The 23,655-nt window shown below is 38.2% G+C and overlaps 1 protein-coding gene across 3 annotated transcripts in view; it reads right to left on the reverse strand.

The window, feature by feature from the left end:
• LOC109049998 (acid-sensing ion channel 1C) overlaps nt 1-23,655 on the reverse strand; it is an 83,415-nt gene that overhangs the window by 28,148 nt on the left and 31,612 nt on the right. Inside the window, exon 1 of one of the 3 annotated variants that reach the window (XM_042752340.1) lies at nt 19,357-20,369. The exons of the other annotated variants lie outside the window; for them this stretch is intronic. Coding sequence (XP_042608274.1) covers nt 19,357-19,881 — 525 coding nt within the window. The 5' untranslated portion in view covers nt 19,882-20,369. Of the gene's footprint in view, nt 1-19,356; nt 20,370-23,655 lie in introns of those variants that run through there. 3 annotated transcript variants of the gene reach the window in all.

The raw sequence follows: 23,655 nt of genomic DNA on the forward strand, positions 1-23,655 counted from the left end.
TCATTAGTGTGGGCAGCTGTTGGGTGTGTGACTAAGATGGAAAGGAAAGGGGCTCAGTACATTCTGCTTCTGTTCTCTCCATCTCTCCCTACAGCACTAAATCAATGCCACATCCATACATTTCATCCCCAAATCACTCCATCTCAGCCCCATCTCATTCCAGCTCACCCTTATGCTACTCAGCCAGAACCACAAAGGCATCTTTACACCCATCTCATACCATAATACTCCATCTAGTACCCATCATCCTCCTTTCATTTCCAGAGCCACTGCTACAACCTATCATCATGAGATCTGTTCAGACATGCCTTCATTTCAAAACAAGCTTGGGCCGGACCAAATGCTACACCATTTCCATCTGCTTTTGAAAGAGACTATCGCAATTCTTCTTTCATTCCAAAGCAGAAACAACATCATGTCTAAACTCTAGGTATGTTGTGCTTGGCCCTGCAATTGCTGTTTGCTGTTATACATACGTGTGTATTTTTATTTATATTAAAAATGTAATTTAATTTAGTTATTATTAGGGTGGTCAATCGATTCAAAATATTTAATCGCGATTAATCGCATGATTGTCATGAGTTAACTTGTGATTAATCGCAACTTAATCGCACATTTTTATCTGTTCTAAATGTCATTTAAATTAAATACTTTTCAAGTTTTTAATAATCTAATCAACATGGGCATGGACATATATGGATGCCTTCTGAACATGCAAAATGTACATTTATTATTTATTATTCGTGCATCTCCATTTCTCCAACTACGGCCTAGGACACAGGTCAAACAGAAAATGCGTGCCGCATTAATTGCGTGTTAATAAAATTTGTGCCGTTAAAATTCATTTATGTTAATGCATTATTAACGCAATAATTTTGACAGCCCTAGTTTTATATTTATATATATATATATATATATATATATATATATATATATATATAAAACTAGGGCTGTCAAAATTATTGCGTATATATATATATATATATATATATATATATATATATATATATATATATATATATATACACACATACACACACACACATTATATATATACACCATTAACAAAACAAAAAATATATATTTTTAAAAAAAATTTGCATGTAAAATATTGTTTTATTATATTAATTTAAATAATATAATAAAAAAATCTGAATTATATAAATTAATGAACAATACATTTAATTGTTTTGTTAATTTAGTTTGATTTAAAATATAAATAAAATATAAATTATTTAAATGTGAAACACTTTTTTATTTCATTTAAATAATATAATTTATCAATCTAAATAATATAAATTAATGAACAACATATATTTAATCGATTTGTTAATTTATTTGATTATATTTGTGTGTGTTTATAGTATAACAATAATCAGACATACATACATACACACAGGGATTGTACTTGGCTTACCTAACATTCTAAATTTATTTTCTATTTAACATTAATCAGTATAACATATAATGGCTCTGGTACAGATGACAAATGGGGGCTCGTCCGCTCGTTTGTTAAAGAAATTCCTGTTATTTGTCGACATGGTTTAGAAGCGTTTTTGTTGCTTTCGGTTATTTTGTAATGAACGTGGCACGTTCATTAACTGAACATAAAAACCGGGAGAATGTTGTTTGATTAACGCTATTGTTTGGTATGTCTTATTCGTCGTTTGGAAGGAAATGCGCGTTGAATTTATTTGTTTTGAGGACTTATGTTGCTGTATCGTCAGTTAGCTGTTCTATGCCGTTTTTTAAGAGGTAAGTGATTTTGCAAATCTTATCGTGGGGAGATTATTGTTGATGTTCCCTTGTTAGGGGTAGCTGCTTGGTCCCTTTTGGAACAAGTAGGTAATGTAATTTTTGTTATTTTTTGTGTGGTGACCGTGAGTAGAGCAGTTGTCTCGGGAGCATGGCCGTGGTATGAGATAGTCGCCAGCTTGCTGGTTGCTTTTCTTGTACCAGCGGGAGTTGGTGCTTAAATACCCCTCGCCAGTAACCACACGAAGATTAGGGATGAGTTAGTTAGTTGTTTTTTTTTTCTATAGATAGGGAAAGGGAATTTTTTTTCTTACCACGTGAGATTTGTGAATCACTATATTAATTATAACGTATATTTTAGAGGCAGTATGTCTAATCTCGTAGAAGATTTTTTATTGTTTCTCCCTCTGAAGCGTTACTTGAATTGTTCACAAAAGATCAGTTATTTAAGATTGCGGATCATTATGAAATCGAACTTGAAGATAAAAGATTAAAAGAGATTACAATAAGAGAAACAATTAAAACAAAACTGATAGAACAAGCTATATTAATTGAAATGTCTGATACAGCTACTGCTAGTCAAAGCAAACCACCTGTCAACCTTTTAACTTTTGAACAACAAGAAAGGTTATTACTGTTACAGCTTGAACAGGAGCGTGTAAAATTAGAAATGGGAGCGTGAGAGAAATAGAATCAAACAGACAGATATAGAGCTGCAGAAATATCGCTTGGATATGATAAGAGAAGGCAGAATGGATGATGGTTCAGATTATGCTCTTCAGGGTGCTTCTAAAATGTTTGACACAGCGGGAAATTTGCGTTTGATGCCTAAATTTAGTGAGCGAGATCCGGATACATTTTTTTACCTTGTTTGAACGGATTGCGGAAGCGAGAGGTTGGCCCAGTAAGGAACGTACACTACTTTTACAGTGCGTGTTTACTGGCAGGGCTCAGGAAGTTTATTCTTCTCTTCCAGTCTCAGACTGTAACGATTATGACATCGTAAAAGCAGCAGTTTTGAAATCGTACGAGTTAGTACCAGAAGCGTATAGACAAAAATTTAGAACATTGTCCAGAGGTGTTAATGTTGCTCATGTTGAGTTTGCTAGAGAGCTCAGTATTGCATTTAATCGCTGGTGTATGTTTCAGTGTCTGTTAACAGTTGAGGAGTTGACTGACTTAATTGTGCTGGAACAGTTTAAGAGTTCTGTACCCGCTCGTATTGCAACGTATATAAATGAGCAGAAAGCGGATACAGCTGCTAAAGCTGCTGAAGTAGCTGATGATTATGTGTTAACACACAAGAGTTTTGAGTTTCGGAAAGGGGACGAATTTTTTGAAAATAAGGGAGATCATATGTCCAGAAATTCGTCTCTTATCTGTAATTACTGCCATGGTAAAGGCCACTGGAAAAAATGAGTGCCCTGTGCTTAAAGCCAAGGGTAGAGGGGGAAAGGCTCTTCGCGTTAAACCAGCTGCTCTTGTGGCATCTGTGTTAAGTCCTGTTGATTCACTGGGTGAAGGATTTCCTAAATCGGGTAACCTTTTGGGAAATGGTGATTATGCGCCTTTTATCACCTATGGACATGTGTCGATGATTGGAACGGAGGTAAAAATTCCAGTAACAATATTAAGAGATACGGGAGCTTCGGAGTCTTTTATATTGGAGGATGTCTTGCCATTTTCATTTTTGAGTGACACTGGTACTAGTGTTCTTGTTAGAGGAATTGGGTTGGATGTGATGTCTGTTCCCTTACACAGAGTAACATTGTCATCTGAACTTGTGAGTGGTGAAGTGGTGATTGGAGTGCGTCCATCATTGCCCGTGGATGGTGTGGATATAATCATGGGGAATAATTTGGCAGGGGATAAGGTGTGGCCTGATGCCTTTTCATCTCCTGTGGTTTTATCTGTTCCTCTTCCAGGTTCTGACGAGAGTCACAAAAATTATCCGGATGTGTTTACTGCATGTGCGGTAACTCGTTCCATGACCTCCACTCAGCCAAGGGTAACCTCTGATTCTGCTGTAGTCAAACCATTCTCTTTGCCTGATAACTTTTCTGTTTCTCCTTCTGAGTTGCTCCAAGAGCAGCAACTTGATTCTTCTCTCCATCAATTGTTTGAGAGGGTGATGTCTCCTGAGGAAATTAGAAATGTGGCTCATGGTTATTTTTTGCAGGATGGAATTTTGGTGAGAAAGTGGATTCCTCATGGTAGTGATTTTGCTGGGGATCCTATCATACAGGTGGTAGTTCCAGAGAAGTATCGCTCACTGGTATTGCAGATTTCCCATGATAAACTTGCAGGTCATTTAGGGGTAAAAAAAGACCTATCACAGAATCCTTTGTCATTTTTTTTTTTGGCCAAAATTGAAGAAGGATGTGTCACAGTATATCAAGACATGTCATACTTGTCAACTAACAGGCAAACCAAATCAGAAGATCAAACCTGCTCCATTGTTTCCTATTCCTGCTGTCAGTCCGCCATTTGAGCACCTGATTATTGATTGTGTAGGCCCGCTGCCTAGATCAAAGTCGGGTAGCATTTATTTGCTCACGGTGATGTGTGCCTCTACTCGATATCCTGCAGCATATCCTCTCCGTACGATCACTGCCAAATCAGTGGTGAAAGCCTTGACTCAGTTCATTTACATTTTTGGCATTCCAAAGATTGTGCAGAGTGATCAAGGTTCTAATTTTACTTCTCATTTATTTTCTCAGGTCTTGAAACTGCTACACATTAAGCACAATAAAGCTAGTGCTTATCATGCTCAAAGCCAGGGGGCATTGGAGCGTTTCCATCAAACGCTGAAGTCTTTACTGCGTTCTTATTGTACAGAGATGGAAGGTGATTGGGAACAAGGATTGCCGTGGTTGATGTTGTCAGCACGTGAGGTATGCCAGGAAAGTACTGGGTTTAGTCCCAATGATTTGGTGTTTGGGCACACAGTTCGGGGACCACTGGCTGTACTCAGAGACCAGTGGGTTGAAAGTGCACCACCAAAAAAACTTGCAAAGCTATGTGAATGACTTTAAGCGTAGATTATATGAGGCAGGTAAGGTGGCAAAAGAACAATTACATTCTTCGCAAAAGCGTATGAAGACAATTTTCGATCGACGAACTGAGGAACGGAAATTCATGCCTGGCGATCAGGTGTTGGCTCTGTTACCTGTGGAGGGCTCACCATTTCAAGCTCAGTTTACAGGTCCGTATGTGGTAGAAAAACAAGTTACTGATTTTAAACTATCTGATTGCCACTCCTGAGAGAAGAAAGTCCACCCAGTTGTGTCATGTTAATTTGTTGAAGCCCTACTATTGCCGTTCTCACAAGATGTCAAACGATGAGGTGAAACCTGCATTAGTAGTTGGGAGAATTTCGCTTGTGGGGGAGGGAGGAGATGAGGGAGTTTCTTTTCCAGAGGATACAGTACTATTGGGACGTCTAAAAAATTCAGAGACTCTTAAAAATGTGCATAAAATGTTGGCCCATTTGCCGGATGATAAATGTGGTGATTTGATTGATATTATTAATCATCATGTTTCTTTATTTGGGGATGTACCTTCGCGTACACATTGGTTGGAGCACGATATTGATGTTGGGGATTCAGAGCCCATTCGCCAGAATTTTTTATCGGGTGTCCCCAAATAAACTCCTGCATCTTAACACTGAAGTTCAGTATATGCTGGATCATGATATTGCACGACCTTCATTTTCCAGTTGGGCATCTCCCTGCTTGCTTGTAAATAAATCTGATGGTACTTATCGGTTTTGCACAGACTATCGTAGAATAAATAGAGTAACAAAACCAGACTCATTTCCACTGCCTCGTATTGAGGATTGTGTTGATCGGGTTGGGTCGGCAAAATTTGTAAGCAAGTTCGATCTGCTTAAAGGCTATTGGCAAGTTCCATTGACCAAAAGAGCTCAAGAGATTTCCACTTTTATTACATCAGAGGGGTTATTCTCCTATAACGTTATGAGTTTTGGCCTGAGGAATGCGCAACATGTTCCAAGTGCTGCTCCCATGAATCACTGAAAACTACTACATCGTCTAGATAGACGGCCACTCCCTCTAACCCAGAAACAACCCTATTCATAAGTCGCTGAAAGGTTGCAGGCGCATTCCTCAGGCCAAAACTCATAACGTTATAGGAGAATAACCCCTCTGATGTAATAAAAGTGGAAATCTCTTGAGCTCTTTTGGTCAATGGAACTTGCCAATAGCCTTTAAGCAGATCGAACTTGCTTACAAATTTTGCCGACCCAACCCGATCAACACAATCCTCAATACGAGGCAGTGGAAATGAGTCTGGTTTTGTTACTCTAATTTATTCTACGATAGTCTGTGCAAAACCGATAAGTACCATCAGATTTATTTACAAGCAAGCAGGGAGATGCCCAACTGGAAAATGAAGGTCGTGCAATATCATGATCCAGCATATACTGAACTTCAGTGTTAAGATGCAGGAGTTTATTTGGGGACACCCGATAAAAATTCTGGCGAATGGGCTCTGAATCCCCAACATCAATATCGTGCTCCAACCAATGTGTACGCGAAGGTACATCCCCAAATAAAGGAAACATGATGATTAATAATATCAATCAAATCACCACATTTATCATCCGGCAAATGGGCCAACATTTTATGCACATTTTTAAGAGTCTCTGAATTTTTTAGACGTCCCAATAGTACTGTATCCTCTGGAAAAGAAACTCCCTCATCTACTCCCTCCCCCACAAGCGAAATTCTCCCAACTACTAATGCAGGTTTCACCTCATCGTTTGACATCTTGTGAGAACGGCAATAGTAGGGCTTCAACAAATTAACATGACACAACTGGGTGGACTTTCTTCTCTCAGGAGTGGCAATCAGATAGTTTAAATCAGTAACTTGTTTTTCTACCACATACGGACCTGTAAACTGAGCTTGAAATAGTGAGCCCTCCACAGGTAACAGAGCCAACACCTGATCGCCAGGCATGAATTTCCGTTCCTCAGTTCGTCGATCGAAAATTGTCTTCATACGCTTTTGCGAAGAATGTAATTGTTCTTTTGCCACCTTACCTGCCTCATATAATCTACGCTTAAAGTCATTCACATAGCTTTGCAAGTTTTTTGGTGGTGCACTTTCAACCCACTGGTCTCTGAGTACAGCCAGTGGTCCCCGAACTGTGTGCCCAAACACCAAATCATTGGGACTAAACCCAGTACTTTCCTGGCATACCTCACGTGCTGACAACATCAACCACGGCAATCCTTGTTCCCAATCACCTTCCATCTCTGTACAATAAGAACGCAGTAAAGACTTCAGCGTTTGATGGAAACGCTCCAATGCCCCCTGGCTTTGAGCATGATAAGCACTAGCTTTATTGTGCTTAATGTGTAGCAGTTTCCAGACCTGAGAAAATAAATGAGAAGTAAAATTAGAACCTTGATCACTCTGCACAATCTTTGGAATGCCAAAAATGGAAATGAACTGAGTCAAGGCTTTCACCACTGATTTGGCAGTGATCGTACGGAGAGGATATGCTGCAGGATATCGAGTAGAGGCACACATCACCGTGAGCAAATAAATGCTACCCGACTTTGATCTAGGCAGCGGGCCTAAACAATCAATAATCAGGTGCTCAAATGGCGGACTGACAGCAGGAATAGGAAACAATGGAGCAGGTTTGATCTTCTGATTTGGTTTGCCTGTTAGTTGACAAGTATGACATGTCTTGATATACTGTGACACATCCTTCTTCAATTTTGGCCAAAAAAAATGACAAAGGATTCTGTGATAGGTCTTTTTTTACCCCTAAATGACCTGCAAGTTTATCATGGGAAATCTGCAATACCAGTGAGCGATACTTCTCTGGAACTACCACCTGTATGATAGGATCCCCCAGCAAAAATCACTACCATGAGGAATCCACTTTCTCACCAAAATTCCATCCTGCAAAAAATAACCATGAGCCACATTTCTAATTTCCTCAGGAGACATCACCCTCTCAAACAATTGATGGAGAGAAGAATCAAGTTGCTGCTCTTGGAGCAACTCAGAAGGAGAAACAGAAAAGTTATCAGGCAAAGAGAATGGTTTGACTACAGCAGAATCAGAGGTTACCCTTGGCTGAGTGGAGGTCATGGAACGAGTTACCGCACATGCAGTAAAAACACTTCCGGATAATTTTTGTGACTCTCGTCAGAACCTGGAAGAGGAACAGATAAAACCACAGGAGATGAAAAGGTATCAGGCCACACCTTATCCCCTGCCAAATTATTCCCCATGATTACATCCACACCATCCACGGGCAATGATGGACGCACTCCAATCACCACTTCACCACTCACAAGTTCAGATGACAATGTTACTCTGTGTAAGGGAACAGACATCACATCCAACCCAATTCCTCTAACAAGAACACTAGTACCAGTGTCACTCAAAAATGAAAATGGCAAGACATCCTCCAATATAAAAGACTCCGAAGCTCCCGTATCTCTTAATATTGTTACTGGAATTTTTACCTCCGTTCCAATCATCGACACATGTCCATAGGTGATAAAAGGCGCATAATCACCATTTCCCAAAAGGTTACCCGATTTAGGAAATCCTTCACCCAGTGAATCAACAGGACTTAACACAGATGCCACAAGAGCAGCTGGTTTAACGCGAAGAGCCTTTCCCCCTCTACCCTTGGCTTTAAGCACAGGGCACTCATTTTTCCAGTGGCCTTTACCATGGCAGTAATTACAGATAAGAGACGAATTTCTGGACATATGATCTCCCTTATTTTCAAAAAATTCGTCCCCTTTCCGAAACTCAAAACTCTTGTGTGTTAACACATAATCATCAGCTAATTCAGCAGCTTTAGCAGCTGTATCCGCTTTCTGCTCATTTATATACGTTGCAATACGAGCGGGTACAGAATTCTTAAACTGTTCCAGCACAATTAAGTCAGTCAACTCCTCAACTGTGGTTACCTCAGATGCCATACACCAGCGATTAAATGCAATACTGAGCTCTCTAGCAAACCTCAACATGAGCAACATTAACACCTCTGGACAATGTTCTAAATTTTTGTCTATACGCTTCTGGTACTAACTCGTACGATTTCAAAACTGCTGCTTTTACGATGTCATAATCGTTACAGTCTGAGACTGGAAGAGAAGAATAGACTTCCTGAGCCCTGCCAGTAAACACGCACTGTAAAAGTAGTGTACGTTCCTTACTGGGCCAACCTCTCGCTTCCGCAATCCGTTCAAACAAGGTAAAAAATGTATCCGGATCTCGCTCACTAAATTTAGGCATCAAACGCAAATTTCCCGCTGTGTCAAACATTTTAGAAGCACCCTGAAGAGGATAATCTGAACCATCATCCATTCTGCCTTCTCTTATCATATCCAAGCGATATTTCTGCAGCTCTATATCTGTCTGTTTGATTCTATTTCTCTCACGCTCCATTTCTAATTTTACACGCTCCTGTTCAAGCTGTAACAGTAATAACCTTTCTTGTTGTTCAAAAGTTAAAAGGTTGACAGGTGGTTTGCTTTGACTAGCAGTAGCTGTATCAGACATTTCAATTAATATAGCTTGTTCTATCAGTTTTTGTTTTAATTGTTTCTCTTATTGTAATCTCTTTTAATCTTTTATCTTCAAGTTCGATTTCATAATGATCCGCACTCTTAAATAACTGATCTTTTGTGAACAATTCAAGTAACGCTTCAGAGGGAGAAACAATAAAATCTTCTACGAGATTAGACATACTGCCTCTAAAATATACGTTATAATTAATATAGTGATTCACAAATCTCACGTGGTAAGAAAAAAATTCCCTTTCCCTATCTATAGAAAAAAAAACAACTAACTAACTCATCCCTAATCTTCGTGTGGTTACTGGCGAGGGGTATTTAAGCACCAACTCCCGCTGGTACAAGAAAAGCAACCAGCAAGCTGGCGACTATCTCATACCACGGCCATGCTCCCGAGACAACTGCTCTACTCACGGTCACCACACAAAAATAACAAAAATTACATTACCTACTTGTTCCAAAAGGGACCAAGCAGCTACCCCTAACAAGGGAACATCAACAATAATCTCCCCACGATAAGATTTGCAAAATCACTTACCTCTTAAAAAACGGCATAGAACAGCTAACTGACGATACAGCAACATAAGTCCTCAAAACAAATAAATTCAACGCGCATTTCCTTCCAAACGACGAATAAGACCTACCAAACAATAGCGTTAATCAAACAACATTCTCCCGGTTTTATGTTCAGTTAATGAACGTGCCACGTTCATTACAAAATAACCGAAAGCAACAAAAACGCTTCTAAACCATGTCGACAAATAACAGGAATTTCTTTAACAAACGAGCGGACGAGCCCCCATTTGTCAACGTATAACGTATTTGTCCTTAGTGTAAGGAACGTACACTACTTTTACAGTGCGTGTTTACTGGCAGGGCTCAGGAAGTCTATTCTTCTCTTCCAGTCTCAGACTGTAACGATTATGACATCGTAAAAGCAGCAGTTTTGAAATCGTACGAGTTAGTACCAGAAGCGTATAGACAAAAATTTAGAACATTGTCCAGAGGTGTTAATGTTGCTCATGTTGAGTTTGCTAGAGAGCTCAGTATTGCATTTAATCGCTGGTGTATGGCATCTGAGGTAACCACAGTTGAGGAGTTGACTGACTTAATTGTGCTGGAACAGTTTAAGAGTTGAGCAGAAAGCGGATACAGCTGCTAAAGCTGCTGAATTAGCTGATGATTATGTGTTAACACACAAGAGTTTTGAGTTTCGGAAAGGGGACGAATTTTTTGAAAATAAGGGAGATCATATGTCCAGAAATTCGTCTCTTATCTGTAATTACTGCCATGGTAAAGGCCACTGGAAAAATGAGTGCCCTGTGCTTAAAGCCAAGGGTAGAGGGGGAAAGGCTCTTCGCGTTAAACCCTGCTCTTGTGGCATCTGTGTTAAGTCCTGTTGATTCACTGGGTGAAGGATTTCCTAAATCGGGTAACCTTTTGGGAAATGGTGATTATGCCCCCTTTTATCACCTGTGGACATGTGTCGATGATTGGAACGGAGGTAAAATTCCAGTAACAATATTAAGAGATACGGGAGCTTCGGAGTCTTTTATATTGGAGGATGTCTTGCCATTTTAATTTTTGAGTGACACTGGTACTAGTGTTCTTGTTAGAGGAATTGGGTTGGATGTGATGTCTGTTCCCTTACACAGAGTAACATTGTCATCTGAACTTGTGAGTGGTGAAGTGGTGATTGGAGTGCGTCCATCATTGCCCGTGGATGGTGTGGATATAATCATGGGGAATAATTTGGCAGGGGATAAGGTGTGTGGCCTGATACCTTTTCATCTCCTGTGGTTTTATCTGTTCCTTTTCCAGGTTCTGACGAGAGTCACAAAAATTATCCGGAAGTGTTTACTGCATGTGCGGTAACTCGTTCCATGACCTCCACTCAGCCAAGGGTAACCTCTGATTCTGCTGTAGTCAAACCATTCTCTTTGCCTGATAACTTTTCTGTTTCTCCTTCTGAGTTGCTCCAAGAGCAGCAACTTGATTCTTCTCTCCATCAATTGTTTGAGAGGGTGATGTCTCCTGAGGAAATTAGAAATGTGGCTCATGGTTATTTTTTGCAGGATGGAATTTTGGTGAGAAAGTGGATTCCTCATGGTAGTGATTTTGCTGGGGATCCTATCATACAGGTGGTAGTTCCAGAGAAGTATCGCTCACTGGTATTGCAGATTTCCCATGATAAACTTGCAGGTCATTTAGGGGTAAAAAAGACCTATCACAGAATCCTTTGTCATTTTTTTTTTGGCCAAAATTGAAGAAGGATGTGTCACAGTATATCAAGACATGTCATACTTGTCAACTAACAGGCAAACCAAATCAGAAGATCAAACCTGCTCCATTGTTTCCTATTCCTGCTGTCAGTCCGCCATTTGAGCACCTGATTATTGATTGTGTAGGCCCGCTGCCTAGATCAAAGTCGGGTAGCATTTATTTGCTCACGGTGATGTGTGCCTCTACTCGATTATCCTGCAGCATATCCTCTCCGTACGATCACTGCCAAATCAGTGGTGAAAGCCTTGACTCAGTTCATTTACATTTTTGGCATTCCAAAGATTGTGCAGAGTGATCAAGGTTCTAATTTTACTTCTCATTTATTTTCTCAGGTCTTGAAACTGCTACACATTAAGCACAATAAAGCTAGTGCTTATCATGCTCAAAGCCAGGGGGCATTGGAGCGTTTCCATCAAACGCTGAAGTCTTTACTGCGTTCTTATTGTACTGAGATGGAAGGTGATTGGGAACAAGGATTGCCGTGGTTGATGTTGTCAGCACGTGAGGTATGCCAGGAAAGTACTGGGTTTAGTCCCAATGATTTGGTGTTTGGGCACACAGTTCGGGGACCACTGGCTGTACTCAGAGACCAGTGGGTTGAAAGTGCACCACCAAAAAAAACTTGCAAAGCTATGTGAATGACTTTAAGCGTAGATTATATGAGGCAGGTAAGGTGGCAAAGAACAATTACATTCTTCGCAAAAGCGTATGAAGACAATTTTCGATCGACGAACTGAGGAACGGAAATTCATGCCTGGCGATCAGGTGTTGGCTCTGTTACCTGTGGAGGGCTCACCATTTCAAGCTCAGTTTACAGGTACGTATGTGGTAGAAAAACAAGTTACTGATTTAAACTATCTGATTGCCACTCCTGAGAGAAGAAAGTCCACCCAGTTGTGTCATGTTAATTTGTTGAAGCCCTACTATTGCCGTTCTCACAAGATGTCAAACGATGAGGTGAAACCTGCATTAGTAGTTGGGAGAATTTCGCTTGTGGGGGAGGGAGTAGATGAGGGAGTTTCTTTTCCAGAGGATACAGTACTATTGGGACGTCTAAAAAATTCAGAGACTCTTAAAAATGTGCATAAAATGTTGGCCCATTTGCCGGATGATAAATGTGGTGATTTGATTGATATTATTAATCATCATGTTTTCTTTATTTGGGGATGTACCTTCGCGTACACATTGGTTGGAGCACGATATTGATGTTGGGGATTCAGAGCCCATTCGCCAGAATTTTTATCGGGTGTCCCCAAATAAACTCCTGCATCTTAACACTGAAGTTCAGTATATGCTGGATCATGATATTGCACGACCTTCATTTTCCAGTTGGGCATCTCCCTGCTTGCTTGTAAATAAATCTGATGGTACTTATCGGTTTTGCACAGACTATCGTAGAATAAATAGAGTAACAAAACCAGACTCATTTTCCACTGCCTCGTATTGAGGATTGTGTTGATCGGGTTGGGTCGGCAAAATTTGTAAGCAAGTTCGATCTGCTTAAAGGCTATTGGCAAGTTCCATTGACCAAAAGAGCTCAAGAGATTTCCACTTTTATTACATCAGAGGGGTTATTCTCCTATAACGTTATGAGTTTTGGCCTGAGGAATGCGCCTGCAACCTTTCAGCGACTTATGAATAGGGTTGTTTCTGGGTTAGAGGGAGTGGCCGTCTATCTAGACGATGTAGTAGTTTTCAGTGATTCATGGGAGCAGCACTTGGAACATGTTGCAGACCTGTCTCTCTCAGTTTGAAGAGGCTGGCCTGACCGTCAATCTGGCTAAATGCGAGTTTGCCAAGGCCACTGTGACTTATCTAGGTAAGGTAGTGGGACAAGGATGTGTGCGACCAGTTCGGGCCAAGGTTGAGGCCATTGATCAATTTCCTTCTCCTACTACTAAGAAGGAGTTGATGCGGTTTTTGGGGTTAGTGGGTTTACTATCGGGGATTTTGCAGGAATTTTTCTACCGTGGTAGCCCCCCTCACTGATCTGTTGAAAGCAAAGGCAGCTTTTGTTTGGACATCTGCCTGTCAGGTTGCTTTTCAGGCAGCTAAATCACTGCTTACTTCCACTCCTGTGCTGGCAGCGCCTCGTTTTGATCGTTCTTTTCAGGTATGTGTGGATGCTAGCAATGTGGGTGCTGGAGCGGTGTTGTTACAGGCTGATGAGGAAGGAATTCAACGTCCCGTTAGCTACTTCTCAAAAAAGTTTAATTCTTATCAGTTGAATTACTCTGTGGTTGAAAAGGAGACATTAGCTTTGATTTGGGCTTTGCAGCACTTCGAAGTGTATGTGGGATCCGTGTCAGACCCATTGGTTGTGTATACGGACCACAACCCGCTTGTCTATTTACATTCTTTGCGGTGCCCAAATCAACGATTGACTCGTTGGTGTCTTTTCTTGCAGTCATATGCACTTGACATCCGGCATATCAAGGGGACTGACAATGTGGTAGCTGACGCATTGTCTAGAGCTCCTTATTCCTTTTAACTGATTGACTAACTATGTTTTGTTTTGCTCTACTTGTCTTTCTTAAATTGCTTCCACAGGGCCCGTGGTTGCTGAGGATATTGGAGAGTATTACAGAGTGGTGGGTCTTTCCAGTTTGGGAGTTATTGGGTGACGGGGTTTATATGTCCACCCTTTTTTTTTTTTTTTTTTATTGGGGGGGGGGGTGTTTCGACCCCAGTGTGGGTCATATTGTGTGGGTTTGGTTGTCCTTTTGTTATCTGTTTTGTAGGTTGGAGTTGGAGTGAGTGACGTCATAATGACTGATGGTTTACACCTGTGCTAGAGCTGATGCCGGCACACTAAAGCAGCTCCCTTCAGTCGTGACGGGGGTTTGCTCTCCCCTCGTGCCATTTTGTTGTCTTGTTCCCGTTTTTTTGGTTTATTCTTCTACTTTATTACTTTTACTTTAATAAATGTTATTCCTTTTGCATACAACTTCAACGTGTCATTCCCTTCTTTGTCGCGGCTTGCGAGCCGGCCGTGACAGTATATATATATATATATATATATATATATATATATATATATATATATATATATATATATATATATATATATATATATATATATATATATACACACATACACACACACACACATTATATATATACACCATTAACAAAACAAAAAATATATATTTTTAAAAAAATTTGCATGTAAAATATTGTTTTATTATATTAATTTAAATAATATAATAAAAAAAATCTGAATTATATAAATTAATGAACAATACATTTAATTGTTTTGTTAATTTAGTTTGATTTAAAATATAAATAAAATATAAATTATTTAAATGTGAAACACTTTTTTATTTCATTTAAATAATATAATTTATCAATCTAAATAATATAAATTAATGAACAACATATATTTAATCGATTTGTTAATTTATTTGATTATATTTGTGTGTGTTTATAGTATAACAATAATCAGACATACATACATACACACAGGGATTGTACTTGGCTTACCTAACATTCTAAATTTATTTTCTATTTAACATTAATCAGTATAACATATAATGGCTCTGGTACAGTAAAGACTAAGGCCAGAATACCATGGTGCTGAATAACTACCATATTTAAAAACAATTAATTTTAGATGGTACTTCAAATAATACTATGGATTTCCTATACATGAGCAAATAAATAAATTAATTAAATAATGCTACATGTTCACATCACCATGGTAGCATGTCCAAAAACACTGTTATAACAGAGTAATTTTTGTTTGTGCTGTGAGATGAGTCTAGCGCCTGAAGAGACCTGAACATCTAATGCTATTATAAAGCAAAGCATGCTATCCCATTATTAGGCAGCTAGTGTGATGTGGCTGTAAAACAGCTTATGTGTCATATGCACTGCACAGTCACACTGTTTTCCTTGCAAAATTACCCTGGAGTGACCAGAACGTAAGCCATAATACTCTTTCCGCTGTTGCCTTGGGTACGCTAAGTTGGCAGGGAGCTAATATTTTGAGCTGCTCTTAACTGACTAGCTCATTTACGCATTATACAAACTAAAGAGTCCTGCTGGGCATGAAAGTTCCCGCTGAAGTAAAAGGTACAGAGGCATTCACACCAACAAGTACTGCAGTGTCCAATCTTATTTGAGGCTACTACTGCTGGCCGAGCTAATGCAGGAATGCCAAGTCGTTTAGCTAACTATAGCGCTTATGTGTTTTTGTTGCTGCTTTTAGCATAAATAGCTATTATTTCCAACACACACCAAGACAATTATCTAATATTTTTGTTAGCAAGGCCTTCATATCCTGGCATGGACTTCCTTATTCCAAGTTTTTGACAAGTACCATGGTAAAACCATGGTATTCTTGGAAGTACTGTATTCGTATATAGTAACTGTAATTTGTAAACATAATTGTATAAATACGCTTTGAAATTGAATACAATGTAAAAAATGATTTTTCAAAGTTGTAAACGAAGATTATAAGAGAACACTTTAAAGAATTACAGTTTACCAAACTAGAGTAGGCTAAATCATTTGTATTAATATTATTATTTTTTTATTTATTTTTTTTTAGCCTAAATAGCAATTATTTCTAACACACTATTTCTAAAGTGACATTATACCAAGACAATCTCATTTGTATGATAGTAATGCCTTGTAGACCTCCTTATGCCAAGGTGTTTTTTTTTTTTTGACTAGTACCATGGTAAGAACTTGGAAGTACTACAGTATATTCATAGTCACTTTAGATTTGTAAATACGATAGTATAAGAATATGCTTAGAAATTCAGTAAAATGTCATTTTAAGTTAAAAATAAAGTGCATGTTTTATAAGAAAATACTATTTTAGGAACCAAGAAAACTATCTTTTTTTATGTTAGCATGGCCTTCATAGTCTAGTACTGACCTCCTTATGCCATTTTAAAAAACATGGTATTCATATAGTCACTGTAGTTTTTTTTTTTTTTTTTTTCAGTTTTAATTTTTCTGGATTATGTTTTTCCCCCAATTATAATTTTTCTAGACTTTGTTTTAATAGTTCATATACATTTTATTAATCAAAAATCATGTCTAATTAATTGAAATCATGAAACATACACAATTTAACAGCAATTTATTAAAAGTTTAACAAAAATTAAATTTTTAAGGCCCTATGAAATGTTTTATTTTTCTCAAATTCATTTTGACCAAATTCTGTGTTTTCCATTAATTTTCTGAATTTACTTTAATTGGTTTTATTAAATTCTAATAATCAAAAGCATGTCTAATTAATTGATTTTATAAAAAAAAACTTAGTTTTTTTTTTTTTATGAATGTGTTTTTTATTTATTTTTTTTTTTTGAATTTTTTTTTGGTAAATATTTTTTCTGGTAAATATTCCTTAAAAATAATGTTTTAATATTTTAATATTTCTGTCACAGTTTTGGCAAAATAAAGCAAACTTTTATTTTGATGGGTTTTTTTCTGTTATGAAGATAGTTTTTCTCAAAAGAAACAGTAAAATGCTCATGAATGCCTCTCAGAGCAGTTCTGTACAGATTATGTTCATGTGTTTATGCACTCATACTTTGAGGTGGCTGAGGCTGAAAACAGTATGTGTGCAGTAAGTGAAACATCCATTCACACTGAGACACTATCATACTATATCATATTTAAATAGTATTTTTGCAGCTTATTATTCACAGACTATAGTCCACATCACGTTTTGATTTAAGTCTACTGACCTACGTTTGATTTATCAAAGTAAGTAGCTTATACAACAAATCAGTTTTCCTGGTTCCAGTATCATTAATTATGTGAGCGCTGTCATTAAAACACTGAGACAACATTCCCATACACAACATTGATTAAGCCACACCATAAACCGATTACTGAAAGACAATCCTGTGGTGGGAAACTGCACACTTCACCACTAGATGAAAGACATTATGTAGACACGTCCACTGCCAACAAAACAATTAGTCTCGAGTCTGGACAGCAGCTTGAGAGACAATTTCATCATGATACATCGCTGACTTAGACGATCAATGGTTGTGCTCGTGTCTCTGTAAACGAACGGACAGCAGCCACTTTACACAAGGCATCAAATACAAACACTTCTAAAATGATCTGGTGCTGAAACTCTAGAGTAAATGACTTTTCGGATTGTTTTACACAAACCTTATCAGCTCATCGACTGCTTTATTGATTGCTTTTGTTGCTTTTCATTTTAGTTTTTGAGGTAATGAAATGTTAGAACATGTATTGTTTGCGCGATGAAAAGTTGCACGTTTCTCTGCTTGTTTTGGTGGACTGGGCTGTATTAATGCAGCAGTTAAAAATCATATCAGGAGCTGGAACAACTCAACAGCATTAGCGGCTAACTGATGGATATATTTCTTGCTAATGATCTCTGCCAGACTATCAGACCACCGTGCCCAAGGCTTGGGAAACATATGCACTCGCTGAAGGCATTCATACATATTTAATCAAATCCCTCTAAACTTAGAGCTGACTGCGCAGCTTGAATTACTGATATTCAGCTGAAAACGAAAGTCTAGTGAAAGCAAGGATGTGACAAATCCATCATATCTACAGACTCAAAAGCAGATGCTTTGGATCTTGATGTCTGTGTCGTCCTAAACCCTGGTGTTTATAAAAGCAGACCTTCTTCTGACAGTCCAACAGCAGCTCAGCGGCTTCTGCTACAATGGATAAGATGAAGTTTTGGATATGCTGCACAGACACCTGATCAGTGCAATAGGACAGATTCGTTTTAGAGCAACAGACCATGTGCGCGGCTCCACTTTCATTACTCAAATCAATGGGCCATATCATTGAAATGCAATCCTTTTTCTCCAGGCTTTGACAGCCATTTGCTGGCAGACTAAGATGTTTTCTAGCACAAGTTCCTTCAACAGAGAAGAAACGTAAAGGTCACATGCACACACTTTCTAATTGCCTAGAAGGTTCACATTTTTGGTGATATTTAAAGAAAGTGGAAGGCGGTATTTTCTGAAGTAGCGTTAAAATCGATCGAAATTGAGTTTGTCTGTCGTTTCAATTAAACAACAATCAGGATTAACATAAAAACTTAGAATAACCACTAGAATAGAATACTTACACTATAGGGCTTTTATTGTTTTGTCTTCTTTATTTGATGATTGGACATGACTACGGATGCACTGACATTATTTTTTTACATTATCATTTATTTTTTGTTATATATGGTATCTGTGTCCAAAATTAGATATAAATATATATACTGATATATTGCTATGGCCAATTACCTACAGTTATAAAATATTTAAAAATTATATTTTATATATATATATATATATATATATATATATATATATATATATATATATTAATATATATATATATATATATATATATGTTTGTATGCATGAATTTAAGAAATTATTGCTATGGCCAATTTTCTACAGCCTTTGTCTAAATTTATTAAAAATAAAGTCAATAAAATAAATGTAGACCTCACAACATTACATTGTATATTTATGAAAACTGTACATGAATTTTGAGATTACTTAAACACTAAAAATGTATAAACTCAAAATAAAAACTTAAAAACAAAATGACATAAGACATCTAGTATCGTCCATTATACCAATTAATTGGGGAAAAAGGTTAAAAACTATTAGATGCTGACATATCGTGCGACGGAACAATCAAACAGCTTTAAAAAGCGATCACCCCAGTCAAAAGCGGTTAAAATGCCTAAACCCTGTCCATTCAGTGGACATCTCTCCACCTTTACTCACAGTTGTGAAGTTCTCCGGCCCGCAATCTTTTCCACGATACTTGCAGTCCAGCAACATTTCTTCAATGCTGTGGCTGGTCCTCTGTACAAACTCCAGCATGTTGAAGGTCTTGCTTGGGAAGAACTTGCCGTTGTCCACCGGCTGTCCCAGGGCGGCCATGAAGTCATCGAAGTCGCTTTGCTCCACACCGAGCATCCCTGCCATCCAGAAGAGATCGTTGCGGATCATTTTGGAGCGTCTGAAGCTGTTGTAGTTGCAGAGGGTGATGGCCGGAAAGTACATGACGGGACTGTCCATTTCATCCAGGATGGTGACGTGAGGATAGCTGAGGTAGTCCATCACGGCTCCGGCCACCTGGTAGAGGAAGATGGACAGCGAGGAGAGGAACGCTGCTGCCCAGAGCAGACGTCTGAAGGTCACTCCTCCGGGCAGGAAGATGTGGCTCAGGCCATGGAGGGTGCAGTTGGCTCCGAAAACAGTGATGTCTGACGGCCGGGGCTGCTCTTCGTCTTCGGTGGAACCCATCGCGATGGACTGAGTGGTGAGCAAGCGATCTAAATCTAACCTCTACGAAGTCTGGATTGTTCGGAAGTGAGGGTGGTGCGGTCTAAACCCGGGTTGTAACACCCCCATCCATGCGGGGAGGTTCGGAAACATGAGATGACCATTTTGATGCTGACAGCGGTTTCTGTTTTGTGCATACTTGAGGGCAAAGAGGGCCAAAGATTGAGTTTCATAGGGATGAAACTTAGTCTCTTAATAGATAAAGGATGAGGAGATGCCCATGAGAAACCATAGAAATTAATCAATAATGAAGTAGTCAAAAAATCCAATAGCAAGCAGAGAGGAATGTCAGGCAATTGGTCTATAGGTAATTACCTAGAGTATTAAACTTCGTCTCGCACCATTTGTGCTACAGGCGTGCATGATACTTCAAATCGAGCAGCTCGTGTGCTATTACTTCTCAGAAGTGATTGCACATTTTTACCTGGTGGATGGGAAAACATTGCCACCGAAGCAAGGACCGAGACCAGGATATCATAGAAACTTCAGGGTGGAATCCTTTGGCTTGAGACAGTAAGTAGCCACCTAGCAACCATCAAAAACACCCTGGCAACTACAGCAATGTGGTGAAAATTACATGACCTAAAATAATAATAAAAATACCCTAAAATAGCGATGATGGGATGCCACAACTGACACATACACACAAACAATTATAAACAATTATAATCTGAGATAACAGTCTGAAAATGTATTACTTTCATAAACAATTACAACTAATTTTTAAAATGTTTTATTAAATGCAATAAGGCTGTATTTATTTGCTAAAAAAAAAAAAGAGTAATATTTTGGAATATTATTACACCTTAAAAATCACTGTTTTCTATTTAAATATATTTAAATTGTAATTTATTCCTGTGATACACAGCTGAATTTTCAGCATCATTACTCCAGTCTTCAGTGTCACGTGATCCTTCAGAAATCATTCTAATATGCTGATTTGCTGCTCAAGAATTCAGCTGAAATAGATACCTTTTGTAACATTATAAATATCTACTGTCACTTTTGATGAATTTAATGCATTCTTAAATGTTGATAAATAATACAAATACTATGCAAATGACTGATAATATTGCAAAGCATCAACCATCAGCATAAGAGGGAAAAAACTGGCAATGAGTAACAGAGAACAAAAAAAAAACACTGTGTCAATGTCAAAAATGAACTGATGTGGAACAATTACAATCAAATCAACTGCAATTATTGTTTTAATGAGGAATCTTTTGTGTTCCAAAGCTGTCAATCATAGAGGTTTGGAACGACATCAGGGTGAATAAATGATAACAGAATTTTAATTTTTGGGTGAACTATCCCTTTAAATACTCCCCCAAAAATAAAGCAGAAGATAGAATGTTTACTAGCTTAAAGACAAAATTGACTGTTTTAGTTACACCAGTGCAGGCAAAAACCCAACAGTGCTTGACAGATTGTTTACTTTTATTGTTCCCAAATTGCATCTATCCATTAACTTATCTAGCTGTTGTCTTCTGTCTATTACAGATCTAATCGATCTTCCCGAATAGCCATACACACACAAATAATTTCACAGGGAGAAAAAAAAAGGACTGGGAGGAAAACGAGTTACTCCGGGCACGTGCGTTTAGCAATTAATCTCCAGCATTGCATTCGGTCACTGCAATTCTGAAATCAGTGGAGCACAGCAGACTCTCATAATGCCACCTCCAATCTAAAGCCTTAACACACCGCTTCCTTCACATCAGCATTTCAGTGTGCAGGGGCCCAAACGAGTCTTCACCCCCTTTCAACATCCAGAGAGCTGCATTCACACGTGTTCAGATTACTGATCTCAGCCTGCACACGCTTTCATATCCCACACCCCGTTTCCCAGACATGCAGGAACTGTCAATGTTAGTATATGAAGAGTGCCAAATCCACTTAGCTCCTATAACAGGAAAGTCTTAAACTGCCGGAGTACGGAGGAGCCGGGAGAGAAAATCCATCAGGCAGGGGAACCCGACAGACAAGGATCTCAAAATGAGGATGCGTTCGATTTACAGTAGATTATGTAATATGTGACGCAAACGACTGCCACTGTATACAAAACACCATCTTATTGAGAATCAGTAAGACTCTAGATGTTAATTATCATTAAATCTAATGATTTGCTGCTTTAAAATGTGACATTTTACATTATAAGCTACAGACGTTCAGTACTGCCTCCTACTGGTAATTTTCCCTGCTGAGACAAGCGTTTATTTTAATTAGAGCATAACTGGCCATCTCCAACAGCATGAACAAGACCTTTCAAATACTGACTTGAATGTAAAATGTGGCACACAATTAAAAAGGCCTGAAAAAGCATTTGGTCATACCTGCATGAGCTACTCAAAATGTCTGAATGTCACTGCATTAGATAGTGGTATCTGCCAGACAAATGATATTACAGCTTTTCTCAGAAATAAAACTTCACATCAAGACATTTTTGCAATGCAAAACAAAATTTAACACAGGATTTATGGGCATATTCCACTAATGTTTCATATTGTCCTTTATAAAATATCAGTTGTTTTTATAATTTTAGAACTTAAAAAAAAAAAACCTTGCCACTTTGTTTATTTATGATGTTCTCAAACTTTTTTGACAAATACGTTTCCATGGCATTGATAGTTGATGGTAAAGCCTGGCTAACGGTTTTTAAAAATAGTTTTTATTCATACAGATTTACTAATGAATCATTCAGAATGATTAATGAATCATTTGAAAAAAAGATGATTCACTTACAAATCACGTTTTCACTTGCACACAAAAGTAGTATCTATGAAATGAAATGTTGAAATGAAATGAAATATTGAAATTAAATGTCGTAAAGCAGATCTAAACCAGAATGTGTGTGTGTGTGTGTGTGTGTGTGTGTGTGATTTCTGTGCCTTTCCAAGATTGTACTAATTTTCCCATGTTTATAATAATTCACAAAATACAACTTGTCCACAATATTTCAATGTTTTTATGACTTAGGGAACTCTATTTTGTTATGTAATGCAATGACAAATTAACTTTAAGTGCATCACTTAAAGCATCGGGGGCAGCTGTGGCTTAATGGTTAGAGAGTTGGACTTGTAACCAGAAGGTCGCAGGTTCGAGTCTCGGTGCTGGCAGGAGTTGTAGGTGGGAGGGAGTGAATGAACAGTGCTCTCTTCCACTCTCAGTACCCATGGCTGAAGTGCCCTTGAGCAAGGCACTGAACCCCCAGTTGCTCCCCGGGCGCTGGATCTATAGCTGCCCACTGCTCCGGGTGTGTGTTCACTTCTCACTGCTGTGTGTGTGCACTTGGATGGGTTAAATGCTGAGCACCAATTCCGAGTATGAGTTACCATACTTGGCAAATGTCACGACTTTCACTTTGACTTCATTTTAAGTTTCAACATTTTTTTTGCAGGCACTGAACACCAGTTTGGGGTTTGGTTAAGTTTTTTGTTTTTAACCAAAAATACAATAAGTTAATAAAAAAAATTAACATTGTGAAATATTATTACAATTGATACATTTTAAAGTGTAATTTATTCTTCAGTGTCACATGATCCTTCAGAATTCATTCTATTATGCTTATTTGCCTTTCAAGAATTTCTTGATATTAATATTTAAAACAGTTGTGCTGCTTAATATTTTTTAAGTGGTGACATTTTTTTCAGGGTTCTTCAACGAATAGAAAGCTAAAAAAAAAACAGCAGTCATTTGAAAAAAAAAAAATCTTTTGTAACATTATATATGTCTTTA

The sequence above is a fragment of the Cyprinus carpio genome, chromosome B24 (assembly GCF_018340385.1).
Source record: "Cyprinus carpio isolate SPL01 chromosome B24, ASM1834038v1, whole genome shotgun sequence".
Taxonomy (NCBI): Eukaryota; Metazoa; Chordata; class Actinopteri; order Cypriniformes; family Cyprinidae; genus Cyprinus; species Cyprinus carpio.